The sequence below is a fragment of the Taudactylus pleione genome, unplaced genomic scaffold (genome assembly GCF_031769625.1).
Source record: "Taudactylus pleione unplaced genomic scaffold, aTauple2 ptg000154l, whole genome shotgun sequence".
NCBI classification, from domain to species: domain Eukaryota; kingdom Metazoa; phylum Chordata; class Amphibia; order Anura; family Myobatrachidae; genus Taudactylus; species Taudactylus pleione.
In genome coordinates, this window is record NW_028284556.1 from 7,650,989 (window position 1) to 7,672,369 (window position 21,381).

A 21,381-nucleotide genomic window follows, 5' to 3' on the forward strand; every position below is an offset into this window, starting at 1 on the left:
GGAGCATTTCACACAGATTTTCTTGTCCTGTTTCTTAGAGGGAAGCACTATAAAGGTGGTTCTTTGTTTTTTTTTTTTTTAAAAAAAAGAAAAATCACTCACATAAGATCTACAAGCTGTTCATCCTCCTCCAGTTCTGTTCTGTCTCAGGGTGGTAGCTAAAAAAAAAAAAAAAAAAAAAGTCTTTGAGGATGATCCATGACTGAGGAATTCTGGCAGGAGTGGAGTTCTACAGTGACTCACTGGCTTGGTCCTTTAAGATCTTAGATCAGTAAATTGCGTAGCATACAGATAAATCTGCATTGCTACTAGATCATTTGATGAAATGAATCTACAGGTGGTGCTGCGGTACATCTATGTTGCCTTATATTTTAGATTTATGGCTTTGCTGGAAACTTTGTACTGAAGGAATAGGTTAGACTGGTCAGTATTGGGAATGAAGACCGTAATCTGAGACAAGTGGAGAAATTTACTTACTGCGAGGTCTGTTTTTTAAAACTAGCTGATTAACTAAAGACAAATCCGCAGAAAAATGACAGAAATATGACATTTTAGAGACCGCCGTTGCACACATTACCTGCCAATTTTTCTATTATTTACAGTAGAAACCGCCAGATTTATCAAGCCTTCTTTTTGACAGCCACCAGAGTACCCCACCAACCAACAGTGGTTATGACAGGCGAGGTATCTTAAATGGCCTGCTAAGGGGCGGAGTTGGTGGTGTTGGCAACCTGCAATCCATTGCTCCTGGGTTTGCTAGTCCACTGTTTGGAGGGTGGATTGAAACCTGCTGGCGATGCCCAGTGGTTTACAAATGGACTCCATATACATTTTTACTGAGGCAGTCATGTATGGTTGAAGAAAACTTACATTATTGGTACTATTATGGAAGCAATATTTTAATAATATAACTTGGTACATAAAGAATGTTCAATTTGATTAAGAGAGTATTATAATTTAACTGTATTAAAGGGGCAATATTAATTGGTGTTAAAAAGATGAATGCTGGGATGAAAACACAGTAAACCTGCCCTTTGGTAAATTTACTCCAAGATCTTGAAACAAGATGTAAGTATGCAGTGTGTAATGGTGCATACACACGGTCAGATTTTCCTTCAGATTTGTACAATAACCATTTTAAAAATCTATCAATCGTTCATACCTGAAAGAAAATCTGACGTGTCCCTGCAACGATGAACGATGCGCGTTCCCGCTTGTCAGATAACGATATCTGACATCTGATGTGTTTGCAGTCAGATTTGGTCGATTTTCATTCATTTTAATACTGTCAAAAATCATTCGTAGTTCATGAAATCGTTGGTAAAATCGTCTTTCCTTTATCGTTCATAGCTCATCGTTCGTCTGACAGATCTGACCGTGTGTATGCACCATTATTCTACACGTACATACCTTTCTGTATCACATGGTTCACTAATCATTTCGCTACTTAACTCTCTCAATATCTAATTAATTATGGCTTTCCCTTCCTCCCGGTCCTAGATAAAGTCATGCAGTGCCCTAGATTCCTCGGAATGCTTCGACTTGTGAACAAAACAAAGTGTTTGTTCCTAGATGGCTCCACAGGTTCCTGGTATAGTTTGTAAATAAAAGATAATAAATTGCTGACATAACACAGTCCTGTACGATGATGACGACATACTGTATACAGATAAAAAAAAATGCCATGAATAGAAGTTAGAGGGCCCTGCCCAAATGAACTCCTATAGGGCGTACATCAGCCTGTACTTGGTACAAGAGCAAATTCACCATATTTACCCCATAATCCCAAATTTGTGCTGGAGGTAATATGGGCAAATTGGTATTTGTTCCATGTCCGGTGGACCTGCTCACTAAACTGCCTATTTGGAGTGATATCTCCTAATTGATTTCCTTTGTAATGGAGCTAATTGTTAACCTCACTCCTGCTACCTTCTTACTGTGCCTTCCCGTACCCCACATCGATGATAATACTTTCTCTGAGGTAGTAACCATGAGTGGTTCATATAGCATAAACCAGCTTACAGAATGACTCCCTAAAATAATTTTTCTTAGATAACATGGGTTGGGTATGGGATCCCGATGGTCAGCATGCCCACACTCAGAATCCCAACAGATTTTTGTAAGTATTCTAACCTAAACCCACTTCTCCTGCAGCCTAACCCTTCCCTAGTGCCTAACCCTAAGTCTCCCCCGACCCTAATATTTACCTGTGCAATCTGTCAGGATTCTGACTCTCACTACATCCCAATAACACAACACCCCAGTTCCAGGCTCTACATCAGTGATTCCCAACCTCGGTCCACAAGGCACGCTAACGGTCCTGGTTTTAGTGATATCCATGATTGTGCACAGATGGTTTAATCAAAATAACTGAGGTATTAATTAAGTCACTTGTGCTCAGGTATGGCTATCTCTAAAACCTGGACTGTTAGTGTGCCTTTAGGACTCGCCTACTCTCCCTGGTTTTTCATGTAGTCCCCCAGACCCCAGAAGAGTGAATGTATCTGAGGGTATCTGCTAAGTCACAATGCCACTTAAGTGAGGACACATCCTCTATATATAGATGTATCCGTCTAGCTAAATACATTGTTACAAAAACAGACTTAAACTGTAAAGCTAAAACTATATATTTGGTGAAGGTTGCAGAAAGGTGTGTACAAACCAATAATTGAAAAGCTTAATATGGTCAAAAGAAAGCTGTTGTGTTTTTTTTTTTTTGTTTTGTCATGACAGACTTAAGGTGCCCATACACGATGCACTGTGTAAGGCGACTGCCGATCCGTTGGCAGACGGATCCTGCTGTCACTGCTGGCAATCGTGCAGTCTCCGCAGACCGCATGATACGCCGGCTCCCCCCTCCTCCATCTGAATGGGATCGTACATAGCATCCCAGATCAGATGAACATGCAGGAATATCTGGGGATGCGATCTACGATCCCGCAGGAGCACGCAGCACGATATCCGGTACGATATCATGCCCATACACTGCACGATATAGCACCTATATCGTGCCGATCCGTTGGAGTGGCACGTATAGCGTGCCGTGTATGGAAGCCAGGGAAATATTGATGGAAAATACTTACTATTCCTCCTAGGGCATTCATATAGACCCTGAAAACACTCGCCTATAGGTTATTTTTTCAGTTGTGCTTGAGTTCAGAAACTATAATAGGTTTTTATTTATTTTTTTATAAATGAATCTCAGAAACCACTATAAATTTTCCATAGTTTGCTAGGCCAGGAGTTACACTAGGTGGCAGCCTCTCTCTTCTAAAGGATACAATACATCATTTCCTTCTGTACAGAACAGAAGAATTGCAAAGGAAAGAACAGATGAAAAAGGGGAAAGGCTGAGATAACTTCTGGATCTATTAGGAGTAGTGCCTGTTGCAGTTTCACAGAAGGAATTTCTTGCATCTCGTCCTAGGCTCACTGTTCTCTGTTGCTTTCTCTTTTGCTGCCTGCATTCTCCCAACTTTCTTTGGGTGTTTCATGTCAAGGATGGCTGAAAGGAATAGGAACAGAAGAATGCCTGCTTTCCTCTCTCTCCTAGCTCTTATGCTGCTGACTCTTCTGGATTCATCAGCGGCAGTAACAGGTAGGACACATAACTTTGTACATACTGATATGACATGTCACCATATGACGTACCTGATGTTGAACACCTTAGAGAGTTGCTGTTTAATTAATGATAAGTGCCATTATGTGCTCATCATCATTTCTAACTAGATGCGGTCACATAAACATTGGTGTGTGTATATATATATATATATATATATATATATATATATTTATTTATTCTTAATTGATTTCATTCTCCCTGTTGTGTCTTAATAAAGTTCCCCAGGCAGATAACTGATTCTCTCCATTGTAGGTGAAAGTGAGGTTCAGGAATTTATCACTTGCCACCAAACCATATCATTTATATAGGAATTTAGATTTTGGCTAGATTCCAGAGACCTAATACAATGCTGTCAGCAGAGAAACAAGGGTTTGATGATTCTTGGGGAATTTTTGTTTTACCTACCTTCTAAAATTAGCAAATAGTAAATCACAGCAGCACTCCTTTACCTATGTGTATTTTGCATGATGAATGCACCGGATTTAAATGATGACGGCCTGTCTGAACCTGTACAGTCATTTACTCCAATTTACTGTAATAAGGCAAATTTCTCCCTAAAACACCTTTACTGTACATGTCTGTGCATAAAGAAACCAAGTACTTGTTTAATAGTCTATAAACAAAAATGTGTAAGGTACAGTAAAATGCCAACAGATAATTGTCATAAAGATAAAAGTTTTTGTTTTGTATATTAAGGTGGAATTTAATTACAACTTCTGTAGTTATCAGTTAACTAAGAATACAAAAGAACCTCTCACCCTGCCAAATAGACCTACTTTATTAGTTTATTCACCACAGAACAGATTTTTGGTGGAAAGACAAACTATGAATTATTTGAAGTGTAGTTTATGAAATAAACCATATTGATTTTATATTTAAAGTGAGCTGTTGAAAATGGAAAGTTTTGGGTCCTGCTACTGCCATGTAGCTTCAATCAGCATTAAGCATTGACTATATATTTTCCATGAAATGCCGCGGAATGTTTTCAACTTACGCCAGTGCAAAGACCATTACTGGTGTCTGCGCTGCCTCTCACTCCATACACATCAAGCTTGGAAATACTGAAAAAGCTGTTTAAAGCCTAAATATAAAAATCATGGATAATCATTTGTAATCCAGTACAAGGATTTGTAGTATTTTCATGGACAGGAAAAGTTACTTATTAGGTATTATATGTAACGTGTAGAATATATCTCTTACTTTTGCACTTGGTCACAGACAAGACCACTCTGTGATAGTCTAGGGCTTTCTTTCTCCTGTATAGCAATATCAGAGGTGTCAATATTTTTTTTAGTAGTCTCTGATGCATCTGGACCTTGGAACACTATAATCCCTATTATGTCAACAGTACTGAATACAATTAGACCACACTTTTTGTAATAAATATGAGGCTTTAAAGTATAAAAAAAAAGTATATATGATCAGGGCAGCAGAGACATCTTGTGGGTCCCAATGTTACAGAATTGGTATGGCCATGCATCGGGGTGTGATCATGCCATGTTCAAAACACGAAACTCTGTGAAGAAGCTTTGACGGGTGATAGTGCTCAGTCTTCCTTACTGGCTATGGCCCCAAAGGCAAGCCCGGGCCTGAACAATCTGTAGCCACCCCCTCTCAGCACCCTATATATGGTAAGATTTACATCTAAAGTACAGAAAGGACATTTTTTGTGAAGTTGGTCAATACTGAAGAATAAGGACAGTTTGCAATGGTAAACTTATTTATAGCTTTGTGTTAAGGGGCACTGTGGGTAATAAGGCTGAACTGAGGTGAACATGTGGTACTGCGAAAATGCTAGCCCTCACTCTGATTGTCCTTTTGTGTTTAGAAATTGAAAAATAAAACGGAACAGAGCAGCATTGCTGGGCCAGGTTCAGCAATGTGATGTCAAACTTAACCCTCAAGTCTAACATCAAGCATGTGACACCCATATGCCATGAAGGTAGCTATTTTGTGGATGAACAAATGTTCATGGGAAAGAGGACAACTGGGCTTCAAACTAAGCACAAAATATTAGTAATGCTATACCCATAATGATGAATAATTACTAGGCATCATAGGAAGATATGGGGTCAGTTGGCAATGCTGGTCCATCTGCTCTTCTGAGAATGTGCAGTGAGCCCCTGCTTGGTATCTCAGTTCTGCCACTAGCTATACTACCTGTTATGATTATTGCTTAAACCCACAAAGTGACTGCCTGTAGTGCATATCTCCCAATGGTCCCCATTTTGCTGGACAGTCCTTATTTACAAGCTGTGAACTGGATGGAGTTTCAGTTTCAACCAATAGGGGGCACTACTGGGTAGATCAGAATGGGTTGGGGCTGATTATGGCAGAGTTTGGACAATTTAAGGTGGGTCCTATTTTGTCCCAATTTGGCATGTGTAAATAATGGGAGATGTGTACTGTGTATAGACCACATTAAAGAAAATGCCCTAAGCACTTGCCTGGCGTGGTTGCATCGTTTGTGACCACACCAGACTGTGAGTTAACTGACATTGTCGCAAACTAGGTGACCTGCCAGAAATGCACAGCGGGCGACTGCCAGAATATAATGTTTCAGCAGGCGCCAATAGCAGAGGGACCGCTCGGCCCCTCTGCATCCCTGCACCCTCCTCTAGTGTCTGCCGTGTTGCCGATCACTGCTGATAGGGCTGCCCAGCAGGAACTCCACCCGGTGGCTGCAGAGAGGAGCAGCTGCCAGGGAAATGTAAAATAACACCTCTCAGCCCCCCCCAAGGTGTACTTGGCATCTGCTCAGAGGAGCAGCCGCTGGAGAAATCAAAGACGCAATGTTCCGAACATCGATGGACAGATATATTGATGACCAATATAATAAAAATTGATGTTAATGTTACGTGTTCAAAAACATTTTTTTATTTATTTTTTAAAATAAAATCATGTGGGATAAGTTAGAAATAGATATTCTTTATATAATTCAATTATTAAAAAAGTAATCTGAATTTTTTTTCCAAAAACAGCTAAGTGGTTAAAGCCGATTTTTATTATGTTCGTTGTACTTGCATATGACAACAGTTAAGTCTGGGTCTGTGTATTAGAAACCTGTACTCTGTACACAGTAGAATGTCTTCCTATTTAAGGGCAATGAAAAGAAATCTGCCAGAAGGCAATTTTCTCTAAATGTAGCTAACCCTTTATTATCTCTCTCCCTGAATTTATAGTTTAGAGTTGGTCTTTGGCAAGGAAGGGTAAGATTTGAGTGAAGTCACCAGGCATCCCTTTGTGTCCCCTCTCTCCATATACATGGGGGTGACTTCTTACATGAAAGTATTAGATGTAGTTATCACTGGTCATGGAAGCTAGATGGTGTGTTGCAGTTAGTGACTACAAGTTTGATTGTCTGGGAACCAGATAAGATGAGTTTGATGAAATTCTGGATAGTATACAGTGTTGCTGAGAGTAGTGGGATATCCAGATAATCAACTGACCCACGGAGGTTCCGAGACCAACACAAAGTGATGCTACCACCTAGGATTTTGTCTTCTGCCCTAAGTATTTTGTAGTGTGTATGTGGGATCTGTAAAATGTGTTTGCCATACAGTGTGGGGAACTGTTTCTAGAATGTGGGACCCTGATGGAAAAGTTGAGGCCTATTTATTAACCTGATTTCCCATGAAAATTTTTGTATGATTTAAGTAAGTAGCCTATTTAACAAAGCCTGATATCAGACATATCTCATGCGCTAGGCTAAATAAATGGTAACTTCAGTTTGCAGTGCTAGTTAAAGGGGACTGCTGGGTGGCCTTATTTATCAAGCTTCACAAAGTTTCGCTTTTCAGAGCTTGGCCCCAGTGGCGTCATGGAGGGGGAGCGGGTCGTACCCGGGTATCACCTTCGGAGGGGGTGACACCAAAGTTCTGGCTTCTCTGCAGAGACAGGCGCTGAATGCTGCAGTGTGACATGCTCCTGTCATAGAAGAGTAGCAGACAGTGCAGACTCCCCAGTCCCGGGGGCAGCCCAGCATCTCCGGTGATGCTGGGCTGCCCCCGAACTGATGTTTTGGGATCCCCCGTGAGGCCATGCCCAATTTATTTAGACCATACCCCTTTTTAGCCGCTCACATCTCCGGCACGTGGGGGTATCCAGAGTGTACACTGGGTGTCACTAAGACCCAGTGACGCCTCTGCTTGGCCCAGTATCTCTAGCTTCAGATGGTATTATCCATTGTAGCCTGTAGGCTATAGTTGTACTGGAGAAGGATCTTCTCATTCCTCTTCCATAATTGTGGGCATCTAAGAAATTAATTATTTTGCTGAAAGACTTCACAATGGAAAAATGCTTCGCTTGGACAGCATCTTTTAGGAGACACTTTTCCGGCAAACAGGCATTGTTAAGGCATAATGCACTCAGCTTTTACTATAGCACAGTTATTACAGGTGGTGTTTTTTTATTTATACAGTGGTCTTACGGCGGTTTTGTTTACTATGCTATGTTTAAAAAAATGTAAAAAGAGAAAAGGCTATAAAATAGATCCGTCAGCAGAATTTATTTCTAAATTTAATAACTCTGCTCATTTATTTTCTAAAATTTTTAGAAGCAACAGTCCATTACTTTTACTAGATTTTCTGTTGAAAGATAGCTTACAGAGTCATCCATGAATTATTTTTCATAAAGCCAGAAACTGCAGAATATTTTAGCGCCAAGTGCTTTCAAGAGATATTCTTCACAAGGTACATTGTGCTCGGCAAATTTTGCTGCAACCTTAACATTTATCTTCCCTGTAAGTTTGTTCAAAATGAGGCTAAAACTCGTATGTCTACAGTGACTTTAAAACATCACATCATTTCTTTTGTTGATTGTGAAACTGTATTGTGATTTATATTATTGAGTGTAACTGTGGCATCCAATATGTTGGACAGACTACCCACCCATTGAAGTGTTTTCTTGAGCAACGTCACAACATTATTAATAAGGCCACTTCTCATAGTGTTCCCCGTCACATTCTAGAAATGCACAATGGAGACCCAACAGGGATAAAACTGGGATCTTGAGCATATTAAATACACCACAAGGGGAGGAGACAGATTTGTTGCATGTGGGAGGCACACTGGATCCACGTCCAGAGGTACTCAATGAAATGTTGGACCTGGAGTTTCTCTAATCCCATGTTTTAGCTCATTATCTTGTACTCTCTTATTGGATTATTGGTATCATTTGTCCCCCATATTTGCCTGTTTAAATCTTATTTTGAAGACCCTTTAATACTCTATAGTTTGATATTAACATTGAAAAGTTACATTATTTTTCATTTATTTATATTTTCATATTACTTTTATAATATTTTTTTTTCTTTAATATTATGCTTTTCTTTTATACTTGTTATATGTTTCTTATTAAACTATCATTTATAGACTCTAAAGCCCTATTTTTGAAAGAACATAATAAAGGGTTCTGACAGCATGCAGGTTGGCTATTTCGTTTATAAGATTTCCATTTTCCAGTGTAAATGATTTAGATGTTGCTTTTTGAGCTCCATCCACAGTCACAATTTAATGTTCTAATGAAGATGAAATATGAGCCTATTTTTCTGTATTTATTTTATTTTTGCATATATCTTTTTATTGTCACTTTTATGCAGGTGGTTTTTGAACTAGCCACTGTGTGCACTTGTATAGGCCCAGGTACATGCTAATGATCAATAATGAACTACAATGATTGGACATTTGGGGTGGGATGTACCAATTCTAAAATGTGATCAAAACTCTAAAAACTGCAGTTTTTGGAGGTTTGACCTCATGTCCCATATGTACAAACGCCATAAAGCGCAACTTTCCGGAGCTTGTACACGACGGTGTTGCCTAATAGAAGCCTATGGGCTTCTCACTGCAGCCTTCACCAATCCAATAGGATCCAGTGTTCCCAGCGGCTTGCGCAATGGCTGGCCGACGGCTGCGCATGAGCAGATGTACTCCCGGGTCATAAACCCAGAAGTCCTCTCTTCGCAAAGGACAGCTCTTTTCGGAAGAGCTGTCCTTTGCAATTTTAATAGCAACTGTACATGCATACCGGTGTTAACGTTACTACGCATGCGCTAAGTGGCGGGATGTATTGCATTCAAAATACAATGTGTGATAAATGGTCTTTAAATACAATTCTCATTCTATCCTTTCCATTATTCTAAAGAAACTATCCAGGTGATAGAGAAATGCGTTAAGAGCTTTAGACTGGCTACATACAATTGATCTCCATTTCTACATATTGCTGTCGCTACTCTCAGCAATTGCAATAGGCTCCATTCTCCACTGTAGCACTCTGGATCTTTGCCCTGCTCCTAGCAACAGAGACCTGTTCTCTCACTCACTTTTCTGTCTGAGACTCTGCTGCCACACAGCAGACACACAATCTAGTGCCGGCCTGCATCCCCATATAATGGCCTGGGGACTGCTCCAGGTTCACAGCATCCCACGTGCCTTTCTCTATTGTACCACACTCTACTGCCTAACATTTAATCCATTCTCTGTGTACAAACCAGTTATCTATTCAGCATGATATGGTATTATTATACTCAGTGCTTTTTTCTGTGAACCAGATTTATAGCAGCTTCTATACTCTGGATAAGACGCATCAGATGCTTAGTTTATTCGTTTCTGACATTAAATTATTCTAGTTCTAAGAATGAAAAATTATAAATAAAAAAGGTGCCGCTCCCGTTGAGTACAATAAAAAAAAGCACTGAGTATGCTTAAAACAGTATTGCTTATATCATTAAGCTCTAAGCAGTCACATTTTCTATTTACTGAAATACTTAGACTCGCTGCAAACTCTAAAATCTGTAGAGTTGGATAATAATAATGTGTAGCAGGTGTTGGACACGGATGGATTTTCCAGCTGTCACCACATGTTTAGTTTTTCCATAGGTAGTAGAGACATGAAGTACTTGCTATGCTGTAAAAAAAAAGAAATTAGCATTCATGAATAACATGCTAATGGAAATGGAAACACTTGTCACAGAAAAAGGGGCACAACGTTTGGAGAAAATACAGAAAGAACAACCATTTACCAAGCTCTGCAGGATACGACAAGGAAATAACATCAAAGCAATTCGTTCATATGCAAACCTTTCATAACTTCCATAATGACCATGTGTAGTACATACTATAAACTCACATGATGCCCTGGAAACAACCTTTACCTAATTGTATTGTTTATTTGAATAGCTCCTGTTGTTCAAGAAACATTCAGTCACTGAGGACAAGGTTAAAATACTAAATGTTACTCATGGATCCACCTTTGAATTTGTTGCCTATTTACACCACATATATGTATTTGGTGGAAACCGACTAATAGTAATATTAATTATAATGCATCGGGGGCTTCTCACAGGACAATCCATATACTAGAAGCATACACTAGATTGTTTTAATGGTAGATATATAAAATAATGATACATTTTTATAGACTCTTGGAATATATTTGCATACTATTATACCCCATGTCTCCTTTAGGTGGCAGTATTTCTAGGAAAATATTCTCTGTAGCTGTATTTGTTATGGATTGATAGATCTACAGTAAAAAGGTAGACAATGTCTAGATAGACACCAGATGTCAGACAGGCAATAGGTCAACAGCGACAGTAGGTTGACATACTAAAGGTAAACATGTAAGAAAGTCAACAGGCACAAATAGTCGACGGGGTCAAAAGGTCGACATGAAAATGGCCGACACATATTTTTTTTTCTAGCCCTAATCTTCACCCTAACGCTTCCCTTGGTGCCTAACCGTCAGGGTAGGTGCCTGACCCTAACCGTTCCTTCTAGTGCCTAACCCTCCGGTAAGTGCCCTAACCCTAAAAAAAAAAAAAAAAAAAAAACACGTCGACAGTTTTCATGTCGACCCTTTCACCCCGTCAACCGTTTGTAACTGGCGACCTATTGCCTGTCTAACATCTGATGTCTATATAAACATTGTCTACCTTTTTACTGTAGATCTATAGACTGGATACCAGCTGTATTAGCTGTCTTTTTTTCGAATAAAAGGCTCTCCTGATTTACATTGGTCAAAACCACACCTATCCTGGAAAATCTGCTCTAGGAGGGGATGTATCAAAGTGTTTTTTGTTTTTTTTCAAAAAACCTTCCAAAAGCCATCTTTTTGTGCAGTATTCAAATCACAAATAAAACTGTATTTTTTTTGTTTCAAACTGGCAGATCACAAACTGCAATTCCATTCTTGTGCCCTGGGACCCATATTAACAGTGCATTGTATCAAGTGGCAATTTCAAACCACATGGAAAACTATACATCTTTTAGATGTGATTCTGTTTGGTGAGACTGGTCCAATTGCATTTTTAATCTAGACCACAGGTTCTCAAACTCGGTCCTCAGGTCCCCAAACAGTGCATGTTTTCCATGTGTCTCTCGTAATCACAAGTGAGATAATTAGCTCCACCTGTGGCTCTTTTAAAATGTGTCAGTGAGTAATGAATACTCCTGTGCACCTGCTGGGTGACCTGGAAACATGAACTGTGTGGGGTCCTGAGGACCGAGTTTGAGAACCCCTGATCTAGACCTATAAATACGTGGGAGATTTACATTTGATCGTTAAAATGTAGCTGCAAAAATATGTTTAGACACATGATTTCCACAACTTTATTCTAAAGCATAAAGACAGATCCAAAGTACAGACGTGACAGTCTGACCAGTGGGATACACAAACATATGCCTCCTAATAGGTGTGTCTTAAAGATACATGCAAGTAAAAGTCGTCATAACATAGGTTTCTGCACGATGTCTGACTTGCTAATAACTTTACATGTTCAAAGTGCCGTTTTATACAGTATATCAGAGGTTCCCAAACTCTGCCTTTACAGTCCAGGTTTTAAGCATAAACCACCTGGGCTCAAGCATGGATATCCTTTAAACCTGGACTGTAATGGTGGAGTTTGGGAATCTCTGCAGTATGTGATTTAAAACTACCAAAAATCAAATGCAACTGCCAGCACTGTTTACATTCATATTTCTAAAGGTCTTGCGGTCTATACATTGCTGTGAGCTGATAGTCCACAGCAGGTTTTGCGTATAGTAGAAAATATATATCTGTTGTACTTTACACAGATTTCTGGAGAAAGAAATCCTCCTGGCCTCAGAAGAGAGACCATGCAGGGCCCAGTAATAAATCCATCACAATTATGCAGATAGTATATTGTGTGTATCACACACCTTTTTATCCAGTTCACACTGCTCACCTTCACATATAAATCACTCCTCCCCCTCTTACATCTCCAACCTCATCTCTGTGCACATAGCTCCTGCTCCCACTGCTATTCCACTGATCGCTGCCTCACCTCCACCATTCTGTCCCCATCCTCTGAAACTCACTCCCTCTCCAAGTCAGACTGACTACCAGTCTTGCCAGCTTCAAATGAAATGTGCACTCAAAACATATCTTTTCATCAAAGCCTACCAGCGCTCCTATTCTCCAGTCTCATGGACAGATCTCTCTTTCCTTTTGTTCTCCTGGTAGCACCATACATGCCTTGTGTGCGTGGCACATATCTTTTATCCCTACTATATGATTGCCCTCACATTGGCTACAGGCTCATTGAGTGCTGAACTATCTTCCCCTGACTACAACTTACCACCACTTGTTACATTGTATTGTACTTGTGACATATCAATTTACACTGTTACTATGAATATTCATTGTACAGCGCCATGGACATTTTGTGCTGCCTTAATCATAAAATATTACAATATCATAAAAGCAACAGTCTACAATATATAATCTGAATGTATTCTCTTAATACAGTATTAAAGTGCAAAGAGCGCTATGGTCTCACTCCAATTGTCTGCAATGATCTCGTGGGTGCGAGTCACCACGACAACAGCAGCACTTGACCGCAGCCTGAACTTGTACAAAAGTGCTTGCAGCTCGCAAGGGGTGCGAGGTGCGGAGCCATTGCCAGTGTTTTAACGCCATGGCAACGGCAACTCTGACCCTTTGCAAACACTTGGATTGACCCCTTTATCTTTCCTTCCCCCTATACATCAAGGGGTCACACTGACAATAACTTGCTCATAAAAGTTGGCAGTTGCGACAGCAGTTTGTATGCTTTGTAAGTAGATTTCTCATAAAGATGCATCTAAATAAATACATTATGCTAATATGTTTTCTACAATATCAGTGAAAATCCACAGTTTGTTGTGTTTGGCTGCTACGTTGAGTAAGCCAGTCTATAATCATGCACGATAATTCCATGTTTGCTGTGAAATAGCAGAAGACTTACTATGGCTTTTCCTCTCACTCTGCTTCACTGAATTTATGTTCAAGTCCAGATGGAGCCAAATAAACCTTTGCTTATTTGGCAAGGAGCACAAGTCTGATAAAGATGAATAAATACATATTAATTTTCCTGGAAGCAATTTGTGGGATTTTGGTTTTCTAGCTTCAAGATTTATTATTGTTGTGTAATATTAATGTGCTATTTATAATTGAAAAGCAAAATAAGAAATGACGATGTGGTATCAGAATGAGGATGACATATTATTAAGTAAAAGCATTTGATGCAAGGTTATTTGTATTGAGATGCTCACTAATCTTATCAGAATATCTTCCAAGGTGATGCTATTTAGTTGGGCCTTTTAATAAAGTTTTAAAATAGAAATATAATGAAATAAAACTGGATGGGTTTCTTGGAGATGAAGAGTTTTTGTTTCAGAAGATGATTGCTGACCATACATTATAGATCTTTTATGAGGAGCAAAACATTCAAGGCACAATGCAATCTCAATGGTCTTGAACTTGACTCAGACACTACTCCCACTCAAACACCCAGTCACATGGTTTTGGTAAGATGCTAAACAATGTGAAATCAAACATCTGTAATCCTCCATCTCTATCACCATCTGTGAGTATCACACACATCTTCAACCTAGTCACACTCTACAACCTCTAAATTGCACAGGGAAATGTTCTATTCTTTCAATCCCACCACTAGCTGATAAACCCTTCAATTTGGGATGAGTTCAGTCATCTCTAGTAAGGGGTGCAATCCACCAGGTTCATAACTAGGTAAGTGAAGGCCCCATAGCAAAAGTTTGTAAGGGCCCCTATGTACCACCCAATGGTGAAAAATGTATATAACACATGTAACTTTGACAAGGAAGATGGGCCCCCCTCAGCTCTGGGCCCCATAGCTGCACCCCTTGCACCTATGGTAGTTATGCCCATGAATCCACTAAGCAGGGGGCTTCCCATTGCCAGCATTTAGAGAGTAATGCTATGAGATGTCTTATCCAGTTTCATATAACAGGAAATGAGTGAACTTGACATTTCTGAGCTGACTGAAACTGTAGTCTATGAATACAAAGAGTGTCATGATTTCTGTAACCTATGTTTGTCATACATAACCTTGGTGATTGAGAAAACAAATCAAGTGGGATTCACAAAATGAGGCACAGGGAACCTTCATAAAGAAATATTTTATATTCAGAACTACAATGTGTTTCTCATCTGGGGACTTTTTACTTTACTTACATGGCAATTTAATGAAATATGTTTCACAAATCTGCATGTTCCACACTTTCAAATATATAAAATTTGGGCTGTAACCAGAAAGCAACAGGTAGAAATATGCACAAAATAGTTTAATAGTGGGACAAAAATATAATAAGGAAACATCTGGGATTTATGTAATACTCCTGTTCAATAAATCAGAGTATATACCATGCATAAAAGGAACATAACTAATAATTATATCCATAAATTAAAATAATTGTGTTACTATGGATACTGGGCCTGATTCCGACCCGGTCGCAAGCGCTGAGTGCTTGCAACCGTGTCAATGTTTGGCCACTGGGCATCTGCATGATGGAGCCGGCTAGCGACGGGTGCTCCGTCGCTCCGAGTCTCGCACCAAAGGGGGCGAGGCATCAATGGTGAGTGACAGCTCGCCCTGTTTGGTAGACGTGGCCGATCTGTTAGAGCCAGACGATCTGTTAGAGCCAGAAGCTCTCTGGGGCTTGTGGCCACGAGACCCTACCACAAGGGTCTCGTCGCAAGCCCGATGGTCGCGATGGTCTTGACCATCGTGACCATCAACCTGGCCACTCGCTATAGCTGTGGGTGGTTACCCACAGCTATGCGAGCGGCCAGTAGGCAGCTCCAAAAAAATTAAAAAACGCCCTGATTCAGAGCGAGCGCTCTTTCAGAGCGTCCGCCTCTGAATCAGGCCCACAGTGTGGCCAAAACATACTAGATGAAACAAATAACATTTAACATAAGAAAATGTAGAGGTGGTACTATTTCATTATGCATGCATATAGAACATGAACACAGACTGAAAATTACAATCAACCTAAAAAACAACAAGATTGTACTACTGTGTTGTTGTAGTACATAAATACAGAATAAGATCAAATAATGAGAATTCTATTCAGTACACAAAAATAAATGACAAATATTAAAGTGTTTTAAATGTTGCTTTATAATGGCATTTAGGCTGAAGCTCAATGCCATTGTAATGTAGCATGTACCATATAGAAGTAGAACACACAAGTATTATCCTTCTACAAATAAGCACATAGTAAAAGTAGTTGGGCCGCATGATTGACATAAATCTACTGATTGTCGGAAAAAAATTACGGTTTGTGCAATAACTATTCTTTAATTATGTGTTGCAAGAGTTTACGTTGCCCAGAATCCACCTAAAGCAAGAATATATTGTCCAAAAATGTAATAAATAATATAAAGGGATAGATTTAATAAGGAGGAGTGTGTGAAAGCTGCCAATCATCTAGTGATAAATGGGTAAAGCTTGTGTAGTGGCTCTTACAAGATGCTCCTTAGTAAATCTACCCCAAAGATTCCTATATCACTTATAATTCCAAGTACTATATATTTTTGTTCACTGTATTTTGTGGATCACACCAGGGCAGAAATTCTATGCAAACCTTATACAGTACTTGTTTTATAGACATGAATATGTAACATGGTATTTGACACAAAGTAAAGTAAACACAAAAGTAAAAGGTTGAATCTTTCTCACAAGAATGCTGCACAATAAGAACAAAAACAATATGAGAAATAAATATGAGAATCCAAAGAATGTTTAATTTAAAGCTCTCTTACAATGTACATTCCTCTGAACTCCAGTCTAACCGTATTCATTTGAAAGGGATTTCTCCAGTCCTTTCTCAGTAAATCCCTCCACATTTCTCTGCTTATGCAGTTTCAAAAACAACATGAACAAACTACAGGAATAACTATGTTTCTGGGGAATGTCAGTGAGAGATGAAATTGGTCATTTAGAATCTCTATGGCAGTGTTGGCTAACCTTGACACTCCAGCTGTTATGGAACTACATAACCCAGCATGCACTGTTACAGTTTTGCTATTAGGGCATGCTAAAACTGTGGCAGGGCATGCTGGGATATATAGTTCCACAACAGCTGGAGTGTCAAGGTTAGCCAACACTGCTCTATGGTAAAATGATCTTCACAGCCCACCGTGAAATGCTAAAGCTTTAAATAGTCTAAGAAGACTTCACAGACAGGTTTCCAGCACTACAGTTTTACCTCTGGTGTAGATGGCAGCATTCATTGTGACCTCTGAGTTCAGTATAATAATATAATATATGTTGCATTTCATGAGTCCTGCTAGTAGTGAGACTAGAGATTGTCTTACTATAGAGATCAGTGATTTTGACCAATGCTTTCACTTCCATTGATCATTTTACAACAACCATAATGAATTCACCAGTCTTTGGTGTTTCATGTGGTTTCTTACTCTTTATACAGAAGCTAATAAAAAGTCAAAACCTAGGCCTGAAAACAAGATGGGCATAGGGCCCAGTGGGTGTCACTGAGTGTACTGGGTATCTTTGGCTGCTGGAATGCTACCATGAAAGTACCCATGCTGAGGATATATATAGTCTGCAGAAATTCAATCATTTGTTATTGCCATATGTCCACCAGTGATCTTACTTCACTAGACTGTTTACTTTTATATAACTATTATTAATGGTCCTATGCATTTATCTGGGTACTTTCCATCTTGTCTACATTCTGTCTAGTGTCTACAAAACTATTTTTAGTTAACCAAGACTCAACATTTTCCTTATTACTCTCTCATCACAAATGCTTTTGAAGTTCCTTTGTGAAAGATATCACATTTAACAACCTATTTTTTGCAGAGCTTTTTTTTTTATATTATTAACTTGCATCACTTCTCTCTACCCCACTTTATACTGAAGTAGTATAAGAGAGGAATAAACACTGCTGTAAGTGGGAATGACTATAAACTTTGTTGGTGCCTCAGGCACCATTGTAAAAGCAAATAGCAGACCTCCCATAATATCATTTTGTGCAGACTGAAGTCTTGTAGCTACAAAGGGCCAGCCCACATCATTTAACAGTGTTCTGGAAGCTTGTTTGAGGTTTTCAATAGCTGTTGGCAAATGCTATCAATACTCTATTGTAACCAAAAGTATACATGTCATTCCTAATGATATAATTACAGAATCACGCAGACAATGCAGTCTATCAAATGTAATTGTCAGTATATATTTCCACAACGATGAGCACATTGCCACAATTATTTGACACTTTCCAAAGCATCACTAAACAAATCACAGTGGAGGGATTCAATTCAGCGCAATGCTGAGTTCCCCCGGGAAGGGGTTCCTGGAGCCATTCAGTTCAGTGCGCTGTTGATAGCGCCGGGAGGGAACTCCAGCAGCTATTCAATGCAGTGAGCTGTTAGGTCGACTAAAGGATTTCTTCTTACACCCTCCTGAGGCTGCGAGCTGAAATCTGACTAAAGTGCCATCCGCGATGCTGTTTTTCAGCTTAGTGCAGCACTAACAGCCTCGCGTCCAGCACTTTAGTCAGAGAATGGCGGTTAGTGTGACTAAACACCCAGCTTTAGTCACAATAACCGGCATTTTTCAACTTAAGTGGCTTTAGTTGGACTTAACAGTGTGGTGAATTGAATAGCTCCAGGAATCGCCCCCAGTGATACCTATTGTTCTGCCATTTACACACAGTATAGATAATTGCTGATTTGCACTCGCAGATCATTTGGGATCCGTTCACATGTTCAGCAGTGGCCATGCCGGCATTCATACCACAATGTTGACATTTTAGTATCGACTTGGTTGATCATATCAACAGGCACCATGTCGACATCCTCAGAATTTCGACATGTTCAGTATCAACATCTGAAATGTTGACATTCATAGAATACAGACGATTAGGGTTAGATGCTGCCTGGAGGGTTAGGCTGAGGGGAGGGGATATAGGAGGTTAGGGTTGGGCACTAGGGGAATATTTAGGGGTAGGGATTAGGGACAGGGGGATAATTCTTACCGAACTGCCACTTGACAGACACTGCAGCCACTGGGACCAGTTAAGTGGCCGCTAGGCCAGCAGGGACACTAGGTCTATTATGTCAACATATCATCTGTGTAGACATGATGAATGATGTCGACATATCAATATGATGCACGTCAGCATGATGAATGTTGACCTAACTTATCACAACCGATCGGTTAATAGCCTTGTGTGCTCTTCATTTGTAGCATCATTATCTATGATCAAGCTATGTGTATAGGTGTGCACCTCTGTCTAGCATGGTGTAGTTAGTATTACATTTTTTGTCGAGGATCAGGCTTCTTTACTGCAGCTGTCTGACACTGTGACTTACTGAGAGATACATTGGCCACTGATTGAAAATCCTTAAATTACTGTTGACTAGATTATTTTAGTGGAAATAGAATAGAACACTTTGATATGTAGCAATGACCCAAGGTTCTCCACTTTTTAAGTATATAAACATTCTAGTTATGTAATGAACGCACACAAATTTTGTCATACATCTTCTACATACACTAGAATGCAGGAATTTGGGTTAATATGCTTTATAGCTATTGTATTCTATCTATTAACTGCCTTTGCTGACAGGTTTTATGTATTACTGTGTTCATTTTATATAATTTGACCTGTTGAAATAAACAGAACCATTGCACCTCTAACTATGGTTAAGTGGGGAAACATGTTATATTGTGACGGATCTCTGATTAGTTAGCTCTAAACTCCTTAGGATATTTACCTCTGCTGTGAAAACCATTTTGTATCATGGGGCACAAGTCACTGCAATTATCTCTGCTACACTTTTAACATAATAAACTTTTCAAACATGTTTATGAGCTTGTGCTTCAATTACTAACTTGCCATTAATTACTGGGCAATGTTCTGATAGTAACCCCAGCACACAGTATATATATATATATATTTTTTAAACTTTATCTGAATAATAGGGCGGCGATGCCTAGCCAGCAATGTGGCATTTGGTTTTGGTCCAATAATATGTTAAATATGTATGAATGTCTCACAGATTGCCTTATTCCATATCACATCAGTCCAGATATTCATTATTATTATTATATAATTAATGATCCTTTGTGTAGTCTATACAATGCACAGTCTGTTAAAAACAAACCTGTAATTGTATTATGTATTAGCTAAATAAGGATGTTCTACAAGTAACCAGCATTTTTGCCAAGATTAGCATTGCACTGTTTAATTTCTCAAAATGTTGCAATTATGCCTCAATGTTAGAGCTGGCAAGAGAATCAGCTTATTTAAAACAATAAACTCTGTTTCCAATTTAATTTATTTCAAATTTTCTCTTTGTATCCTGAGGGTTGGAATCATGAATTACATTATTTGTTCACTATTTGAATTAATCTGTCTCATTTTAGGGCAGTAGACACATTTAGAATTACTACAGTTAATCTGGAAAACAGTTTGTAACAAATTATATTTAGGAACGTTTGATAAAAATGACAGCACTTTTTCTGCCATAAATCATCTCCTCTCCTGTTTACCTGTTATGTCCCTGCTTTTCAAGTGTATTGTAATAAAACAACCAATAGCCAGATCACCGAAACTTTCACAGCAGCAGGAGGAGATGAGTGTGCTGGTATTGTGGGAAGTGGTGACCTGGCCACTTGTGAGATTATATCAGTGAGATGAGGTTTGCATGTGGCAGGAGCAGTATCATGATGCGAGGAGAGGAATAGGGAAAGCAGGAGGCCATAGACTAAAGGTGGCCACACATCTAAAGATTATCTGTCCAACCAGCCAACTAGTTGATTGGTTGGAATGAAAATCTGGTAACGTATGGGAGTAAATGATGATCAGCAATATGCTCCTAAATGCCAGAAAACAGAAGAAAATGGTCGTTCAGACAAGTTTGAACAAATTGTTTGGATCAAACATTTAACAAACAACAGTTTTTGTCCATTTTCCGGCATTTGGGAGCAAATTGCTGATTGTCATTTGCTTTCATACCTTACCAGATTTTCATTCCAACCAATCAACAAGTTGGCTGGTTGGATGTAAGTTGTTCTAGTGTGTGGCCAGCTTAAGGATTAGATTGTGAAAGTAGCAGAGTCATCCCAACAGCGCAGAGTAGTGATGTGAGGATCCTGTCAAACTGATGCAGGTAGATTGTGGTATTAAATGTACCTCACTCACTATGACATCCTACTGTACATCCATCATGCATATACTGGTATAGATATATAGGTTGACAGAATAAGTATGGGATTTAAGAAGAATGCTTGCCACTGTATTCTTTTATTCTGTATTGCATTACTGTCAGCAAAGACATCAAGTTAACATCTTAAGTAGCTTTTTTTTTTTTAATGTCCTATTTTTGTTTGTACTTAACTGTGATCTCCAAGCAAAATAGAAAATACAATGGATCAATTCTTCTGGAAATAATAGACTCTTGGT

The 21,381-nt window shown here is 39.2% G+C and overlaps 1 protein-coding gene across 1 annotated transcript in view; it reads left to right on the top strand.

Moving 5' to 3' along the window:
- The first annotated feature begins 3,492 nt into the window (after positions 1-3,492).
- The window catches only part of FNDC1 (fibronectin type III domain containing 1), a 205,760-nt gene continuing 187,871 nt past the window's right edge, over positions 3,493-21,381 (top strand). The window contains exon 1 of the mRNA XM_088474480.1: positions 3,493-3,598. Within this exon, the coding sequence (XP_088330606.1) occupies positions 3,493-3,598 (106 nt within the window). The remainder of the gene's footprint in view (positions 3,599-21,381) is intronic.